At 45.9% G+C, this 19393-nt stretch overlaps 1 protein-coding gene across 1 annotated transcript in view; it reads right to left on the minus strand.

The window, feature by feature from the left end:
* Positions 1-3381: 3381 nt before the first annotated feature.
* The window catches only part of COL4A4 (collagen type IV alpha 4 chain), a 135706-nt gene continuing 119694 nt past the window's right edge, over positions 3382-19393 (minus strand). The window contains exons 42-48 of the mRNA XM_059928837.1: positions 17896-18003; positions 16834-16842; positions 13984-14109; positions 8177-8293; positions 6363-6551; positions 4381-4667; positions 3382-3957 (exon numbers count right to left, since the gene is read on the minus strand). Of these exons, the coding sequence (XP_059784820.1) occupies positions 3694-3957; positions 4381-4667; positions 6363-6551; positions 8177-8293; positions 13984-14109; positions 16834-16842; positions 17896-18003 (1100 nt within the window). The 3' untranslated portion in view covers positions 3382-3693. The remainder of the gene's footprint in view (positions 3958-4380; positions 4668-6362; positions 6552-8176; positions 8294-13983; positions 14110-16833; positions 16843-17895; positions 18004-19393) is intronic.

Genomic DNA, 19393 nt, shown 5'->3' on the forward strand with positions numbered 1-19393 from the left:
ATAATCTCTAAGAGGCTCAAACTAAAATCCTTGATAAAATCCAGTTTTAGTGGACCATCCTGTTCCTCTTTTCCCAAGCACCAATAACATGTACACAAACTCTGTAGAGGTGACTTTGTACTAGGACGCTTTGACAATCATGAGGGAATACAGATTACAGCATGAGTTAAGTCATATCACATTTCCATGAAGAGTCTTCTCTCATTGTCACATCTCTCAAATCTTATTTCTGAAATTTCAGTTTATGGAAAAGTAAGCTATTTTTCAGGAGGGGGCGATGGTTAAAGTTTATCAGTCGGCTTTCCGTCAATAATTGTAAGAGGAGATTGTGGGTGTGCAGATAGGCTGTCACACTAAAATATTTTGAAATAAGAAATGGTTTATACTTGTAACCATTTTGTCGATGAGAACCCTATACCCAGAGCTGAACATCTAATGCCTAATGCTGCAATTGTCAGTGAAAAAAGAATTAAGTGTCAATAACATGTTCGGCTCTGTGTAGGCCCAGGGCATACAATGATGAGTAAAGCATGCTGCCTGCCCTGTGGGCTTACATTTTAGCAAGAGAATGAAGGCAGCAGGGTGAGACATCACAGGAGCAGCGGGGAAAGCAGGAGAGAGTGAGCAGACCCGCGAATTGTACTGGGAGCAGCAGAAAGGAGGCCAAGTCACACCCTCCTCCCCACCAGCTAATTCAGTCTAAAGATAAGTAGTCGTCTGCCAGGTAAACTCATCTGCGGGGGACATCACTGGGGGAAAGTGCAGGAGTAAAGTCACAGAGATAGGCGCGTGCCTCTGTGACGAGCAGAGAGGTAAGCTGCGGACGGCTCCTGCAGGCCCCTTCACCTCACAGGAAGTCATCTGGACTTGGCAGGCAGTGGGCTCATTGAAGGATTTTAAGCCAAGGAATAACAAAATCAGATTTGCAACTTAGAGAAATGATGACGGGAATTTGAAACGGGAGGCAGCAGCTGGGAGATGTCTACTACAAGAGTAGAGGTGAAAGACAAAGGCTATGTTTAGACAGGTGCAGAGAGGCCGGCGAGGAAGGCAGCAATCCGCGGGAAGTGGCGACTGAAGTTGAGGTCTGGGGAATCTGAGAAGGGAGGGAATACAGGGAATACGAATGCCCCCCCACCCCCCACCCCCCCCCCCCGGCTGGCAGCGTGGATTGGGCTCCACTCACTGAGGATAAGAACCCAGAAGGAAACATCTAGTCCCTCAGCTCACGACCCAGAGCAACCCTCTTTGGGCCTTCCAACCAACCTGATGGGGGAGGGGGTTCTGGGGAAGGAGATATTGATAAGGATAATCACCAGTAATGGATTAAGAGAACAACTTTAAAGCTTTCTTCATCCTTCAGAGAGAAAGGATATTCCAAAGTACATTGATATGTAACCAGGTAAAGAAAATGATGGCTTAAAATAACATGATCTTCTAATCCAAGATAGTATTTTTTCCATTGTTTTGCTTTTTCAACCATTTAAAATAATTTTTCGAAAGCAGCAGGTGGCGTTTGTGCTGCGTTTAGAGAGGGCTCTTGTGATATCAGTTATTTTGAAATCAGTCTCCTACACTATCCTGGACTCACTGTGGAGGAACGTGCCCGCTTAATTCAGGCTGTTTTTTCAAAATTTATTTGACCAGCTTATTAAGATAATTCTAATACCAAAGTTAAGGTGTTTAAAATAGCAAGCAAGATATGTTTCCTATGGTCCATCGATCACCCTTACCTCTTCCCAGAGAATGTTCTCAGACCAATTTCATGAATGAACATGATGAATTTTTAGAAGGCTTGAATTTTGGTAATATATGATAAAACTTTTGGAAACAAAATTGTAATTATAAACAAGGTTGAAATTGGGTTCAATATCAAATATTTAGCATGCCATAGGAGAGTTTCAAAAAATTAATAAATGGGTCAAATGAACTAGGAAATATTCTGGTACATCAAGACAATTATTTCCTCTTAAAATGTACATTTTTTCTTTTTACCAGGAAGTAGCCTTAAAATAAATTGCCATCCGGGGGACACTCCAGAGCAAAATTCACTTGAAATACATTCTGCATGTAAGTGCACACTCCCAATCAACGTTTGCCAAGAAAAGTATTTCTTATAAACAAAGTTTTAATTGAGTTTTTCTTAATTATTAAGTGCATTGAAAATGAGCACTGAAATGAATGTCACTTTCTCATGAGAAATTTCTTTAGTTTTCTCTAAAATAACATTTCTTTAAATAAGGAAGGCAAGTTTCCTAAAAATCTTTTCCAATAAGCCTTCTGATTTTTAGGATTAGACCACTGAATTCCCAGCAAAATAGAAAACCTATCCTTTGCTCTACAGAAAATTACTCACTATAAAGTGACATATCTTCTAAGCTTTTACAGAAAATATTAATGCCAAATATCAAACTGCTGCCTTGCTCTAATACTGATATAAAATATAAGAATGTTTTTAAGATTAGAAAAGCAGGATGCTCCTGTAAAAACCAATAACAAGAACATAAAATTCAATTTGTAGGTTGTCTTTGTTTCATTTAAAAGAGTGCCAGGTCTTTTGGGGGCATGGGGTGATGATGACTTAAATGAATCTTCTTACCTAAGTTTAATTAAGTCGGCCCTTAATTTTCTCCCAAGTGCATAATGACAGCTCTGTCACTTCCCCGTATGAGATGCCATTATGCGGAGGGAGGGAAAGTGTCCGTTGCGGGCACTCTCTGTGAGGCAGCTCTGCAGGCGCCCCCGGGGAGGGGAGCAGGATGCTTTATGTGAACATGGCCCCATGTGGCTCCAGTCCCATTAGCACGCACACTGGAAGACAAGCCAGACCCCGACTGGGCAAAAGTGGCCTGTTTGGAAGTTCACGGCAGTGGGGAGTCAATTCTTGTGAATCGCTGCCTTAATATTCATTAATAGCTTTTCGGCTCTTAATCCCTTACTGAACACATTTTTTTTCCATAATTGCTACTTTTCCAAAGGGTTGCCAAAGCAGGCATTTCTGTTCTCTGAAAAATGCAGAAGAGAACATAATGTTTTATGTTCATCTGTGATGTGTTTTATGCTAATGTCGCATCTCTGGAATACAGCGACCGTGGTCCTTCCTGGCATAATGATTCATTCTGCTTTGAAATGAACTGTTCAGGCTGGCTGTGTGGATTTTTTTTTAATCTCCATGGGTCATAGTTTTACAATTAAAGTGCATGGAAAAATAGATTACAGAGGAAATCATTTTGAAATGTAGGAAGTCTCTACTTTCTAGTTTCATTTGTTGGCCTATTTATTTTTTCCCGTAAAATCCATCCAGAAGCCCACTGTATTATAGAGTAATTGACTTCAATTGTTTGAGTTGCTATTAACCAATGAATGACGTTTTCAGTAATGTAATTTGTAATCTGGCCTTTATCATCTATTTGCCTTCCCCTGAATTAGCATACTTTTAAATAAAGCCAGCTAAGAATATCTGGGTTTCATCTAGGTTGGTAGGTCCAAACAAATCCATACGTGTAGCGTTTGCTTAGTCTGTCCCAAACAGAGGAAGGGATTGCAGTACTGTGGGAATAACCACATCGAAACAGAAGGAACAGCTAAACCAGGAGTCCAAGATGAGCACCACTGAATCTCTCAGCACAGCCTAGGATGCCTTAGTCTCCTAGCAAGTTTCTCTTGGTGGCCTGATGACAAGCGGTGGGTTCTCTAGCTATGCTTCACACAGACCTGGCACCTGCTGATTTTCTGGCGCTGGGCTTGGCTTTCTTTCAAGGTGTCCGGTGAGGGTGCGGAGGAAAACTGCACGTCAGGTCTCACAGTTGTCAGCCAGAAGCTATACTCATTTGCAAAAAAGTGGCAAGTTCCCTGCCGTCCTTGGCATTCAAGGAACGGTGCAGCTCTGAAATCCTCCAGGCAGCTGCCGGGTGACATGAGGGCCTGGCCGCCTCCTTGGTCCCCAGCGCCTGTGTGCTACCCGGACAACAAGAGAGAATTAGGGCTCAGACATCTGCAGACAACCCCTTACCTATCCAGTGACACACCTGATTTACATTTTCCCTGAAAATCATTCCAGGAGGAAGAAACTACAATCTGCTGAGGAAAGGAGGCGTGGGAGACGGGATGGGTGTGCACACAACATTAAACCACTTTCGCTGAGGGCTGATGCAAACCCATCTTCCAAAGTCTACCAAAGTAATAAAATAATTTTAAAAAAATCATGGACAATAAGAAAAAAGAGTGGCCCTGCATCTCCACAGGCTACAGTCTGTGGTGGCCTTCGTGACCCCGTGTCCTACTGCCGTCCGGTCTGCACAGGGTTCTCAGAATTACGGGCCAGTCCGGACGGCAGGGCAGAGGAGGGGGCGTAGGGACGGCGGGCGCGCGGGGGCTCACCATCAGGAAAGAGTACCCAATCCAGAGGCCCCGCCAGGCCCGCGGACACGGCGGGATGGTCTGGTCCTGACTGTGCACGGCCACGGCTGGCGCGGGGGCCTCGCACACGGCGCAGCGGCTGATGTACGGGCGGATCTCCTCCTCCGAGAGCGGCGTCATGGGCAACGGCGCGGTGCCCGCCAGCCAATAGGACCTGTCGTTCCTCCGGGCGTACTGGCACACTTGGTGGACGTTGCAGTGGGCGAAGGGCAGCGTGCTGAACATGCGGAGGCAGGAGCCCGCCAGACCTTGGGAGGGAAGGCAACAGCGTGGTGCGCGGGGCGTAGGAGCGGCCTCCCCGACATGGACCACCTGTGCGCACACGGTCTGGCGTCGGGAGGCTCTGGCCAAAGCCTGCTGCTACGGCGGCGAAAGCAGGGTGTGCCCCTGACCACGTCGGCCACCTCCCCGGTCTCAGGGGCCAGCCCTCATTCCCTCGGCCACGCGTCGCTCTCTCAGGAGCCAAGCAGTAGGCCCTGCTGGAGGGAGAGGTGAGCGCAGCTCTTCCCCGAGAGCTTCAAGAAGCTCCCAGCCCGGCCTGATGGGAGAGCTGGAGGAGCAGACGGGCCCTGGGAGCGCAGCAGCACAAGCCCTGAGAAGTGGAGGCACTGGGGCTTACCAGAAGGACGGCTGGAAAAAGTGACTCTAAGCGAGGACCTGAATTATGAAAAAGATCTGGCCAGGTTTGGAGATGGTGGTGACCATTCAAAGGAAAGGCCTATTTATACAGCAGTAAAGAGGGCTGGGGGTAATAAGGGAGCGTGGAGCTCAAAGAACTCAAAGAAGTTCATTGCGGGGAAGGTGGGGAGAGCAGGTCTGGGTCTGTCTCAAGGGCGTCCCAAGGTAAATCAGACCAGAGGATGCGGGCTCTGTCCATCTTGTTAAGGAGTTTGGATTTTATTCCCAAAGCTCTGCAGAGCGAGGCCACAGTGGCTCTGGCTAGACCAGGGCAGGGGAGGTGACCAGTGGGACACATGTAAGTAGCTGGCCCTCTAGGCCTGCACCCTTTCACCACCCTTATGGACACGGGGGTCACAGCCCAATGAGAGCCATGACAAGACTCACCTCAACACCAGCTGTCCCTGTGGGCACAGCCCTCCTGGACCCACCACTCCAGCCACCACTGTCTCGGGGAGACCACGAGTGCCAGCACCCAGGGGGCGGGGGGACTCAACCCTCGGCTTAAAAATCAGTTCCTGTGGCTCACAAATCCACTATTGAAAACTGACAAGTAGTGCCAAGGATAACTCCCTGAATAAAGTTCTGATGTTACAAATTTGCAACTAGTAGATAAATAAGTCCTAGTGATCTAATGCACAGTGGAATGAACATAGACAACAATATTGTATCCTAATCATCAAATTTACTAAGGATTAGATCTTAATTATTCCCACCACAAAAAAGAAATGATAGTTATGTGATATGATGGAGGTGCCAACTATCGATACAATGGAATCATATTATGATATATCAGATCAACACTTCTGTACACCTTAAACTTACATCATGTTATATGTCAAATGTATTTCAATTTTAAAAATTGGAGTAGGTTGAGGAGTTGATGCTGGCTAATGCCACACCATATAACCACCAGGGTACCATTTTACATCTAAACACAGGAACCAACCATATCCTGCTTAAATCATTCACACTGAGAAAAATTGCATTTTATATCAGAGTCACCCTTAACTTATGGAGGAAGCATTATTTTTTTAACTAATAATAAGTAGTCAGATAATAATAACTATAGCCACAATGAGCTTCTTTGGCACCTCTCAGGATCATAGGTTTAACAGAATTAGTTGAGAATTAGCATGGTAGTTGAAAAAGAAAAAAAATCCCATAGATGAGTGATCATTTAAGATGTTGATGAATCCATAAAACTAACCCAAAAGTTTTGCTCTTAAGCAATGAACCTGGGTGACCACGTGCCATCTACGTACCAAGGTCTTGATTGTGAGCTTTCTCTTGTCCTTCCAGGTATAACAGACTATACCCGGTCCAGAGCCTGGGCATGCCCGCGGGGCAGGTGGGTTCTCCATCTGTCTGACTGTGGAGAACCAGGAGGAAGCCACTGAGGTATCCAGGGCCAAACCCTTTGGGCCCAGGGTCCCCCACGGGCCCAGGAGGGCCTGGAGGAATAAAGAAACACAAATAAATAAAGGCCATTTAGTGAATTCAGTTTAACAAGCATTCTTAGCACCCGTCTGCTGCTGTGCTAAGTACTCAGGGAGCAGAGAGGAATGTCCCCCTCACACAACTGCAATGTACACCAACAACTCATTCAGCAAGGACCTGTTCCATGCAACTTCTAGCTGCTTGTCTTACATTAGCATAAAATCAGATGAAAATCCCTGGCCTCCTAGAGCTTACATTTTACTCAAAGAAGAGAAATGACAATAAGCATAATCGAAAGGTAAATTGTGAAATACTTAATAAGTGGTAAGTGCTGAGAAGAAAAGAACTAGAAGTACACACCCCATGTAGGATCTCCCAGACCCCTCCGACTAGACTGGGAGCCTGCTCTCTGAAAAGGTGAATCTCAAAGTTAGTCTTTCTTAACGCCTCCCAGACCTGTCCCATTGTTCTACCATATCATCAGTTCCATTCTAAGAAGGACAAGGGCTTGGAATCCATATGTTTGGCTTTGTAGCTCTTCTTTTATAAGGGAGGGAGGTGGAAGGAAGGCCGAATTCTAGAACTCTAAGTGGCTGGTGGGAAATGAACGGTTGTACAGAATGCGAGCAGTGGCATCTCCGCTGGCATCTCTAAAGGGCTGACCCACGGAAGAAGGCCAGTGGCTACTGCTAATTGCCAAAAGCAAAAGGTGAAGTTAGACTTTGAAATCAAAAGGTGTTTTTAAAAAGTGTTGCTCCTGGAAGACTGGCAGCTCTTCTCATCCATAAACCGGAAGTGACAAAGTGGTAGCTTGCAGACTGCATCCTGCTCATGTGTTTTGTTTGACTTACCAAGATGTGATGAGTTAAGATTTCCGGCTAGAAAAGCAGAGTGTAGGGAACGTTGAGCCCGCATTTCTACACGGCAACAGTTTCTACAGAGCAGAAGCTGAGCTGCTGCTTTTGAGCTGCAGCTTCCATTTTCTTGCAGTGCCCCGTCCTCAGCCCCTCTCCCACCCCTTCACCTGCTTCTCATTAGTAACCCGGTACTGCCAGATGGATACTCTCCAAAGATGAGAGGGTATCTGGGAGTCTTTGGGCCCTAACATATTGCCTAGTGTGTTATAGTTCAAATTTATATTCTGTGGAGTCTTATCTCTTCTCATCCAAGGCCACTCTCAAATATTTTTCTTAAGGAACAGCCTTGTATTCTATGTAAGTTGATTGATGGCTGTATGCGAAGATGAATGAACTCAGAAAACCAGAGGCCAAGTGATTCAGTCAGTTGTAGATGTGAGACCACCCCCGCTGTCCCTAAGATCTTCAGCACAGCCTCTCAGTGGCAGTCACACAGCCAATGCCAGGCTTACCTCGGGAGAGTGAACAGCGGAAATGGCAGAGCCTTTTAGGTTAATGTACAGTGTTTTGGGAAAATAATGGACACGGCGCCTTGACCTGTTTTTATGATGGTCGAGTATCAGCTACAATGTGGAGGACACATCCTGTTCTGTTCTTGTTGCTTTGTCCCCCTAAAGCCTGGTGAGTGGATATCTAAGGCAAATGCTTAAGAGGCCAGGGATCTTGTCAACAGTCTCAGATCCACTGTGCCAGGGAAAAGAAGAGAAACCGCAACTCCTTACCTGGTACTCCTGGACAGCCCGCTTCTCCCATGTCACCTTTGCGTCCCGGAGGCCCAGGGGACCCTGGAAGGCCATCCTCGCCTCTCCTGCCATCCGGCCCGGGCTCTCCTTTGCACCCTGCAGGGAAGGTCACAATGGTGGTGACGACAACAACGTGACACCCACTAGGTAGCATTTACTGCGTGAATTCCTCGTGTCAGCCCTGGGCCTCCCGTTTGCACCAACCTGCACTGGCTCATTTCAGCCCTGCAGCTACGTGAAGTTGGGGTTATACTATCTCCACTTGGCAGTGGGGGTCACTGAGGCTCTAAGAGATCAAGTAACTTGATCAATTAAGGCCAATGAATCATTAATGGGCAGAGTCAGGATCTGAAGCCAGAGCAGCGAGGTGTTGAGTGAGACATTTTCACATTTTCTTCATCATCTTGTATATTTGACCTGGTTGGGTTTTTTGTTTGTTTGTTTGTTTGTTTTTTGTCGTTATTGTTTTTGACATTGAACATATCTGGCTTTTGTAATTAAATATTTTCCTTAAGAATAATTTTTTGGAAGCCTGAATGGAGGAATGAATAAAACTTAATAGCATTTAGTTGAGAGTCAGGTTAAATTTACAGCAAGGGCAGCAATCTTTAAAAACAGCTCTTTGTCGAGGGTTACAAGGTGCTAGGGAGCAGACTAATCCCTTTGTGTGAATTATCCAGTTCAGTCTTCACAGCAGCCGCATGACGAGATGCTCCCACGCGCCAGGCTACCAGTGGGGAGACGGAGGCTAAGAAAGGCCACGGCGCTGACCACGTGCGGTGCGGAAACAGGCCTGGCAGGCCGAGGGCAGAGGCTGCGCCATCCAGCTCCAGACCCTGCTTGGTGACCAGGGCTCAGGCGTGTTCCCCGGGGCCTCGGCAGCCAGCCGTCACACTGAGCCTTGAGCGGTTCTTTAAGTGTTTGGTTCCTTCTGGCCCAAGACACAAGTTCATTAGCCACGATCTCCTTTGGTCTGGGTAGCAGATTTGCTGCCTGCCTGCGGGGGACTTTGCAGCCCTTCCCCTAATTACCTGAACCACTAGTCCCTCAAGGCTTCCGTTCTCTACCTCTACTGTCTCTCCCTCTCTCCCCTTCTGGATCATTCTTCTCTGTCCAATCCCTCTCTCTGCCACAAATTAGCCTAAAACCAACCATTAAGTCCAAGAGGGCTCACTTCAGTAGCTGCCCCTCTTTTCCACGCTGGGACGTGTTCTTCAAGGCAGCGGGGGCCGCCTGAGGACGTGGAGCAGGGGCTGCCGGATTCAGGGGACCAGACGTCTCACTCGACTCCGCTCTCACACAGGCACCCTTAAAGCCATCTGAAGTGCACGCCCCCCAAACGTCACTGCCTTTACATTTTGTCCTGACATCGCCTGCCCGAGCGGCCCCCACAAACCTCCGCTTTTCATCCCACATCCAGCAGCCATCGCCTGATGCTGGTCGCACTACGTTCAGCGTGGGCGTCGGGGGCGCTCCTGGCTTTCGGGGTGCTGTGATGTCACTCTGTCTCCTCTTGGATCATAAACAAATTCTCTTGGAACGTCCTGCAGTGCCCGGACTACGTTCTTACATGGTCACCGTTCAGTAAGTGAGAAAGGAAACCTCTCCTCCTCCCCATGGAGGGGAGGGACGCCCTCCCCTGTCTAACTGGGCAGAAGCCTCTTCCTGGATGGCGCTGCCGTATGCGAGTTGGTGCATCTCTTTCCACCAGCTTCGAAGAGAATGTCTGTTATCTTGGAAGGAACCTAGGGCTGCACGGTGAGCTCAGAGCACTCTTTTCTCTCCCACCCAACGAGATGATTCCAACACGTGGCCACTGTGCGATCCTGCAAAGGGCTGCCCAGGGCTAATGAGACAGCGAACCAATGGGCGTATCACAGACAAGGCAACAGACATTCCTTCCCAAGTATCGACATGCGACGAGCTCACCGCCCCGTCTGGGAAAGAGTTCCCTGCCAGCTGTTACAATAGAGGCTTTGCTCCCTTTAGGAGAAGACAAAGGGAAATTGTCAGCAGATGACGTTTCTGAGAGCCAGGAAGGAAGGCTTTTGTTAACTCGAGTTGTGTGCCCAGAGCTTTCTACTTGGAACTTGTTTTACAGAACAGACCTACGTCTAAAAGCACAGCAGTGTCGGATGGAGTCCCTCCTCTGAGAGGGTCACGTGTTGACTAGAAGATAAATGCTCCCAACAGGATGTGGGGACGTCCATTAGGCAGTGACAGTTCAAACCAGAATGGAAACCACTTTTGCGTTCATCACAGGAAGTCTCAGCCTTTGAGGGCCACCCGGTAAGGAAAAGTTGTAGATCAAAGACATGTGTGAGTAGAAAAGCATTAGACCTTCTGTGATCGAGAGCTCTTAACAGACTCAAGTTTTACTTAGTGTGGCCATTACCCACTCATACTGGGTAGGAAAGAGTCAGAACTTCGTTTTTTCCTATGTAGATTTCAGCGGCAGCCCTTGGATACAAAATCAGCTTAGCAATGAAAGAGGTTTTGAGGGAAAACAGGAAGAAAACCACAATGTCATTTTAAGTGGAGGTGGTACTTCTCAGGGGCAGCTGATCCTTCACAACCAACCTTGGGGTGGTCTTTACAGCCCCACACACCCTGCTGAAAGAATCGCCTTCAGAAAAGGACAGGTGACGCAAGTCCATCACAGCTGGGCCACTTTAGACCCTTAGAATATACCTACCACTTTTCAGTAACTGGATAGCACGGCCAATGCATCTAGGGTGGCCAGTGGGAGCAGACAGGGAGAGGGGACCAAGGAATACACTGATGGCAAAGAGGGTTCTTTACAACAGGAGCCGGGTTGGGGGGCTGTATCAGAGAAGAGGGGGCCCCATAGAAAGCAGTGGGCTGGGAGCAGGTGCACAGCAGGGCCAAAAGGAGCTCCAGGGAAGCTGGACCACAGAGCAGTACAGCCCACACTGTTAGACGGTTGGGGAAAGTGGGTGGTGCTTCCCGGGAAGGACTGTGCACTTTTTTTTTAACATAACAATCACATTCTGTGGCACAGTGGTGGCCTCGGGGTGTCCCCACTGCCAGCAGGCAGGGTCAGTGACATCAGTAAGGAGAGGGCACGGGAAGCCAGAGACGGCCGTTCTGTGGCCACCTGCGGCTGGATAAGCCCATCCGACCCCAAGTCAGGAGGAATTCGAGATGACAGGTGATCACACCTGGACCACAGAGACAGTCAGCCCTCTTTCAGAAGCTCACAGTCTATGCAGAGAGAATCTTGTATGTGCCCAAGATAACTACTAAGTTAAAGTGTGCAGAATTTGCTCATTTGATTCTTTTCTTTGTCACTTTCTTTGGTTATTTTCCAAAGCCACCATAGTGGGTGAACCCAACCACCTATCTGGTCTCGACTGATATTGGGGTGAAGCAGTGGGTCTTAGCCCAGGCTGCCTGCTACAGTCATCCGGGCAGCTTTCTCAAAACACTGATGCTCGGGCCCTGTCTCCCTCTGAGTTTTGCTGGTCTGGGATGAGGCCTGGACATCAATATTTTTTCAAGCCCCTCCAGGTGACTTTAACCTAGAGCTAGGATTGAGTCATTCAAGAAGGCATCACTCTTAGCTGACTCTTTTAAGGACAACATTCATATAATACAGTTAGGGTTTCTCAAACTTGAATGTATATACAAACATTCTGGGGATCTTGTTAAAATGCAGATTCTAATTAGGTCGGTCTGGGGGTGGCCTCAGTTGCTACTGGTCCTCAGACCACACTTTGAGCAGCAAAGATGTAGCAGGTTCTCAGTTTCTGGATTATTAGGCCAACCTGCCCCAACTATGCTCCTGCCATCTCCCTGTTGGACAATTCTGGTTCCTCAAAGTCCAATCTCTCCTTACAAGCTCTGCTCAAATGCCAGCTCTTGCTGGGGTCTTAGGAGTCCCGCAATCCTCCAGGCTGGAATTACCTCTCCCCATCCCATTTTCCTAATGCCTTTTGCTTGAAACTCCTTCAAAACACGAATTATAATTTCCCATTATTTAGAATTACTTATGATCTGCCAGCTATGTCTACCATGAGGCTGTGAGACCCACATCTCATTCACATCTGTATTGCCCACAACACCTAGTACTGCATTTTATAAGGAGTAGAGGGGGACTTCCCTGGTGGCACAGTGGTTAAGAATCTGCCTGCCAGTGCAGGGGGACATGGTTCGAGCCCTGGTCCGGGAAGATCCCACATCCCACGGAGCAACTAAGCCCGTGCGCCACAACTACTGAGCCTGCACGTTAAAGCCCGCGAGCCACAAATACTGAGCCCATGTGCCACAACTACTGAAGCCCGCGTGGCTAAAGCCCGTGCTCCACAACAAGAGGAGCCATCGCAATGTGAAGCCCACGCACTACAATGAAGAGTAGCCCCCGCGCTCTGCAACTAGAGAAAGCCCGCATGCAGCAACGAAGACCCAACGCAGCCAAAAATAAATTAATAAAAATTAAAAAAAAAAAAAAGAGTAGAGGGGGTCTGGAAGTATTCTCTGAAATGAATTTGCAGAAACCCATTACAGGCCACATCTTCTACTTGAAAGTTAATTTTTTAAAGGGGGGATGGGACCAGCCCTCAATATTGCAGACATATACATAACAAGGCAGCTTGGTTTTAAAATAAGGTTGAGTGACGAGTTTATTGACTGACTAAGGGTTTATTCATGCAAAGAGTGCCAAAAAAAAAAAAAAAGTTAAGTAACTACTCTCAATTCCCAGCGCCCATGGGCTCTTAAAGGAAGTTGCTCCCATCGACACTCGATTAACTGACTGCAGAAACGCAGATGCAATGCAGCAAATACAAACAACAGAACCCCATACTAACATAAACAAGGCTCCAGAGCTGTTCTGGATGCTACCCAAGAACTACACAGACTCCAGCGGACCGGGACATCTCTTGGGTCCTTAGCTACTTGGGTTTGGGGAAACACAAGGAAAACAGGTGGTGCAAAATTCGGTTTTACTTCCAATTTCTTTGGCCCTGAACCAAAAGGAGCCAAAGCCACAGCTGGGCGGTGGGAAAGCCAGGAAGAGGAATGGTTTCATGCCTCTTAGGCTAATTTGCACATTTGTTTCTAGAATTTGGTATCTAGAATCACAGGCACTGCCACTGGTCTAAAAAGATCAGTTATCTCTAGATGACCAGCCTGAACTCTCTAATCTCTTTGTAAATTACCCAATGAGATGGGGATATATGAAGAGAAAATAAACCATTTGGAGGGCACCTTTTAAAGGAATGGTTTGGTTTAAATACTTAAGTAAGAATCCTGCCACCCTGACAATGACTGAGCAATGCTCAGATCCATTCGATGAACAACACCATCTTTGCCATAATTTAGCGTGACCCTCCCCCTCTTCCCTTTTCCTCTTCCAAGTGATACGCCTCCTTCTCCCTTCTTGTAGGCTGTTCTGCTCCACTGAGTCCCAATTCAATTCAATTGTTTTTAATTCAAGGTCAAATCCACACCTAATAATGACTATTAATAGAGCGTGTACTCTGTGGTGCTAAGAGGTTTCAAAACCTCATGCCCAAAAGCTGCCCAAGAGTAAAAGATTCAAGTAGGCGTTCCCCATACAAATAGAAGGGATGTGTCGATCCTGTTACTACATGATTAAACCTTTGGACAGATGTAGAGAAAATGTTTAAGGGGAAGGAGGTTTCCACTGCTTCATCCCCGCTAGTTGTTTAGGCTCCATACCAAAAACCTACGTAGCAAACACCCAGATTTTCATTTCAGCAATCTATGCTGCCAGTAATGAACAATCAGTGTGCGGCTCATACCTGGTCCTGGGGGGCCCCTCATTCCAGGGAGCCCCATGGCTCCTTCTGGTCCTCTTGGGCCTGGTACCCCAGGAAGCCCCGGGATTCGGGGGCAAGCATCCAAGTCTGCAGGGGGCCCAGGTTCACCTGAAATGAGAACCACCACCTGTGTGATGAGGGATTCCAATGCTTATGAACCAGGTCCTTCTGCCATCTCGAGCTGGATGGGCTTCTGACACTACGCTGAAATGTTATCGAGCATGTTCAAGCAGCCAAGGTCAGCTCCGTGAAGATAGGACTCTGTCTTGTTCACTGTGAAAACTTCTAGAATGCTTTTTGTTAATGACTGAATGAGTGAGTGACTGGGATCTCAGAGGAAGCAAAAGAAGTATGAAATAGTGAAAATGGGCCGTGACAGCGATCATTTGGTGACCTTCACGGGATTTGCAATCTTTGGGCCATTTCCTACTAGGAGCTGGCCACAGGTGGCATGGGGAGGGGTCCTGGTGTGTTCCTCACACTCAGCTTAACATCACTCTAATTCATCAGTCTACACTGCAGCCAGCTGGGTTTCCAGAGTGTCTGCTACTCAAGGGGACAATTTCAGGATTGCTAGAGGCACTGAGGCAGTGACTTTCAACCTTGAGTGCACGTTGGAATTATCCAGGCGAGTTACAAAAATACTGATTTCTGAGTCCCACTCTAGAAATACTGGTTTCATTGGTATAGGATGTGGCCTGGGCAGTGCCCTCAAGCTTGATTTTACGATAAGCCCATCTGCAGAGCTTTTCAAAGATACCGCTGCCAGCACCCCATCTAGATAATTAAAAAGGAATCTCTGGGGGTGGAACCCGGGCATTACTAATTTTTTAAGCTCTCCAGATGATTCCAATATTAGCCAGGGCTAAGAAGCACCTCTGGAAAGCTGCAGTTCTGACGTTAGCACATCACAATCATCTGCCAGGCTTGTTAGAGCCCAGAGTTTCTGAGTCAGTAGGTCTGGGGGTGCGGGGCAACGTTTTACATATCTAACATGTGCCCAGGTAAAGCTGATGGTGCTGACGTGGGGAATCTCACTTTGAGAACCACTGCCCTAAAGGTTTAATATTTTTTCCTTCTTGGGCACATTCACAGCTCTAAAAACCGTTTTGTTTTTTTTTTTGCTAAATCTTCATTCAGTCACCCTGCAAACATTCCACAAGGAAAAAGAAATAATAACACTAAGCCAAAATGATAACAGCTAACACTTACTGGATGCTTTATCATGCATCAGACCTCGTGCTAAGTGCTTCATGATTGAATGTTCCCACCCAGCCTGTGTGTGTGTGCTGCTGTCATTAGAAGGTTACAGGGAAGAAAACTCAGGCTCAGGTAAATAAGCAACATACCTAAGGTCATGAAGCTACTACATGGCGCAGTCTAGATAAAAATCCAAGACATCCTGGCTCCAAAACTGCGCTCTTCACCCGCACCCCATAATGGCTTCCCTAAGAACTCTGAACACCTACGTGGTGAATTCTAAGAAATGCAACATATTGTAAAACACATCATTTATTAGTTACGGTTTTCTTAAAATTCATACAAATGTGCAAAATAATTTTAAGAACAATGACAAAGCAGTGAGAAACTCCTAGAAAACGTGGCCACAATGACAACGTAGTCTACACGATAATTACTGTGCCCGTGGAAAAATGAACTTGAACCCTATAAGCTGTTTGGAATTTAACCTCCTGGAAAATATTGTATGAAACCACAAGTGACACCAAGTTAGAGACCTTTTTACAGTACATACAGTTTAATGTAAAACTTGGCTTTTTCGCTCTGAGTGACTTGAGAGAGATGCATGTAGGTATTTCCTGCTTTCCCTGGATATTCTGGTGCATTATGGTGGGAATTCACCAGTGAGGGTAGAGGGGAGGAAGCAAGTAAGTGGAGGAGGGGCGGGCATTTGGCTGGTACTTCACATTTAGGATGCTGATGTTATATTCCAGTGAGTTTATATATATAGTCAGAGAGACACTAAAAGGACTGAAGTGAAACTCGTTAAATATACAATAGTAATTTTAAAATATAAACATTTAAAATAGCAGGATTTCTTAAAATTCTGATTTTGCATTTCTTTACTTTTTGACAAACCAGAAGCTGAAAGAAAGGGGCCGAGGTATCTCTTGTAAGGGCCCTAAAAATAATAAATGGTGTCTGTATTCAGGGCAACGTTCCTTAGGGTTAATAACAGAGGCCTGGAAAGAACAAACGCACACTTTCACGATTTTTCTTTTCTTCTTTTGAGAAACTCTTTTTACTCTCTTTAAAAATGCCAGACACAAAATCATATGTTGCTTTCGCATTGTGGAGGATTGAGTGAACACTGAGTTGAAAAGAATAATGGCATTTTCATTTTAACACACAAAGAAACTTGCTCCTTGACAGTGGACTTTGGGTGTGATGGGAAAGGCTCATCACAGCCCCTTACTGGGTAGTAAGGACCCAGCTTTTCATGTTGTTGATACTACTTATTTTAGGGATGTTCTCTGTATTTATATTGTAGAATTTAGAAAGGAAATCTGCGTTGGTATGTACTGTAGCACTTCACAGAGGAAGCACTCATACTCTGTGCCTGAATTGAAATTCTATAAGCTGAGTCTCTACACCGCCTTGACAACCTATAATGAGGCTCAGCATTGGGGCACTCTAATATGGGGTTACCATATCTGTAAGGAGGAAACAAAGGCATTAAAACCTAATGTAATTACAGCACCCCATCTAAAAAATGTAACAAAGTTGCACTCACACATACAGTGGAAAAGGCAAGTACAGAAGTGACTGCAAATGAGATTTAGAGGAAATTACTCATCTTATAGCAATGCTTACCTCTGGAACCTGGAGAGATCCAAAGCCCAGAAAATGAGGCCACACAACGATTTTCATACGGCAGAAAGAGATTATAAATGTGTGAATTAGGACAAATGTGAAATGACAAGTAGAATGACAGCATCTTATTTACATAAAAAGTCCACATCAATGTTACTGACAAGAACATCTATGATTAATGGAGTTTTCATATCTAGAAAGACCTGAAGTGAAACTCCCTTGCACAATATAAAATTCGAGTTGATTTCTTACGGCAAATATGCCCCAATTTAATGTATGTAGAAATTCCGTCCATTCGAAGGCTTCTGAAAATTCCGTATTAATTTGTCAAGTTTTGTAGATTGTGCACAGAAAGTAAATAAGAGACGAATCATAGTATAAGTTCTTTGTCATGTTGTTCTGTGATCCACCATAAAGCAGTGCAGTTTACTTATTCTTTGGACTAGAGTGCTAATTTACGAGATTGCAAAATATTCTGAACTGACACCATACTGCCATAGTATTGATTTAGGATCTTCAAAGATATTACTTCTGCCAATCTCAAATACACGTCTGTTTGCCCTTCCAACCCTTCCTTTGCTTATTTTGACTCTCTGATGAAAACCTGTTGTCTACAGAGCTTAAATCGAATAGCCTTTCATCTTCATAGGAACTAATGTACTTTACAGGAAAAGTTTAATAAAACATCGAGGAGAATCGATAGGAGGGAATTTGGGGGCAGGAATTGAATATACAGTCTCCACATACAATAATCAAATCAGTCTTTGCCTCTTGTGTGAGGGAACACAGATATATGGATATTTACCTTAGAAATAGTACATGTAAAATCAACTCCTAACTTTCAAACTTACTTGCTCTGATAATAAATAAGTTTAACAAACCTGAGACTTTGTCGTGCAGCCTGAGATAAACATAAGCGTTATCAGAAAGAGCTTAACTTATTAGAATTTGCTGGTAATTTCAGAATAATTACTTTCTGAAAGATGACCCTCATCGTAAATATTTAAACAAAACACTGTACGTAGGCTGCTGGGTAGAGATGACTAGGCATTAGAAGCTTACCTGGAGGACCCGAGGGCCCCTGTCTACCTGGAGGTCCAGGTAAACCCTTCTCTCCAGGTGGCCCAGGAGTTCCAGGTGGCCCCTGCAGCCCCGGGAATCCCATTGGTCCTAAAAGAAACATATGAAAAGGAAGGCACTAGAAGGAAGCAATATAATGACAGCTCAATGGACTGAATTCAGAGGTTCACTCCAGCAAAATGCAGGGCAAAGCCAGCCTTAGAGTGCAGAACAGACCCCAACTTTCTTCTGCAAGACCCCAACTTCAGCTGCTTTCTTCTGCAAGACCCCAACTTCAGCTGCCTCTGTCTGAAGGAAACACAACTATCCATCAACCGGACTAAGGAAAATTGTTCCATGACCAAGACAAAACTAAATTAGAATGAAAAGCCCAGTCATCTTGAACTTACCCATCCATCCATCCATCCATCATCCATCCATCCATCATCCATGAACGCTGGAGACAGTCAAAAGACCGCAACGGAAAGGAAAAATAAGGAAAGATGCTCCACTGTCTGGAGACCACCCTGCCCTGAGTTCCCACCCCCTCTTCCTCACTCTCTCAGTTTCAGCCACACCAGCCACTCAGTGCCTCGCACATACTGTTCCTTCTCTCCTCCCCGTCCAGCAAGTGCTCCTCACTCTGTAGTGTGCAGATCACGCCAGAGAAGCCCTCCCTGGAATCCCAGCCCAAGTCCAGGTGCTTTTTGATAAGCACTCGGAGAAGCGTGCTCCACCACTCAGAGCATGTACCTCTGAGTTAATACAGATGGATCCTTAGATGTGAACGTCTGTCTTCCCCGGTGAAACCCTATGATTAATTTAATTAGTGGGGACTCTATTTTAATTCGTTCACTACTGTATTTCTATAGATTCTTAATAATTTATGGAATAGATCAAATATTTCTCACTGTGTAAGTCTAGCAAGGTAAACTGAGGAAATTCCCTCATCCTTTTAACAGTTAAGCACTCTTTGACCCTTATGCCCACTGGAATGGGAGTTAAGAAGCATGATTAGTGCTCCACCAATATTTCTAACTCTTTGTATATCCTTTTGTATGTTGCTGTTATTTATAAGGCTTGCTATTTCCCTAATCCTGAAGTATATTTCCAGGTGAAGGTCCATTCTCTAGGGTAGCCACTGGGGAGGAGGAGTATCTTATTAGGAAGAGGAACAAGGTTGTATAGCCAAACCCCCTCCTCCTTCCTCTTGGTGAATAGAGTGCTAGACGTGTCTTTCCAATTCTGGGGTTTAATAATTGGAAGCCCAAATACCTGCAGATATACTCCACAATTTCTAAAACTGATTTTATTGCTAATAAAAGTGAAGAGGATTGCTGTGTACTCTTGTACAGGTTGTGCACTGCACAATCTCAGGGATGCCATTTGCATTCTAGTCATGGCGGCCCCATGGTGATTTTGACCTCCCCTCTGCCCTAATTGTTTGCCTTATTTCCCATTTGGTTCCAAAGTCAGGCAGGGTGCTAGTTACTGGGATCCT

Source organism: Balaenoptera ricei, chromosome 7 (genome assembly GCF_028023285.1).
Source record: "Balaenoptera ricei isolate mBalRic1 chromosome 7, mBalRic1.hap2, whole genome shotgun sequence".
In the NCBI taxonomy this organism is placed as follows: Eukaryota; Metazoa; Chordata; class Mammalia; order Artiodactyla; family Balaenopteridae; genus Balaenoptera; species Balaenoptera ricei.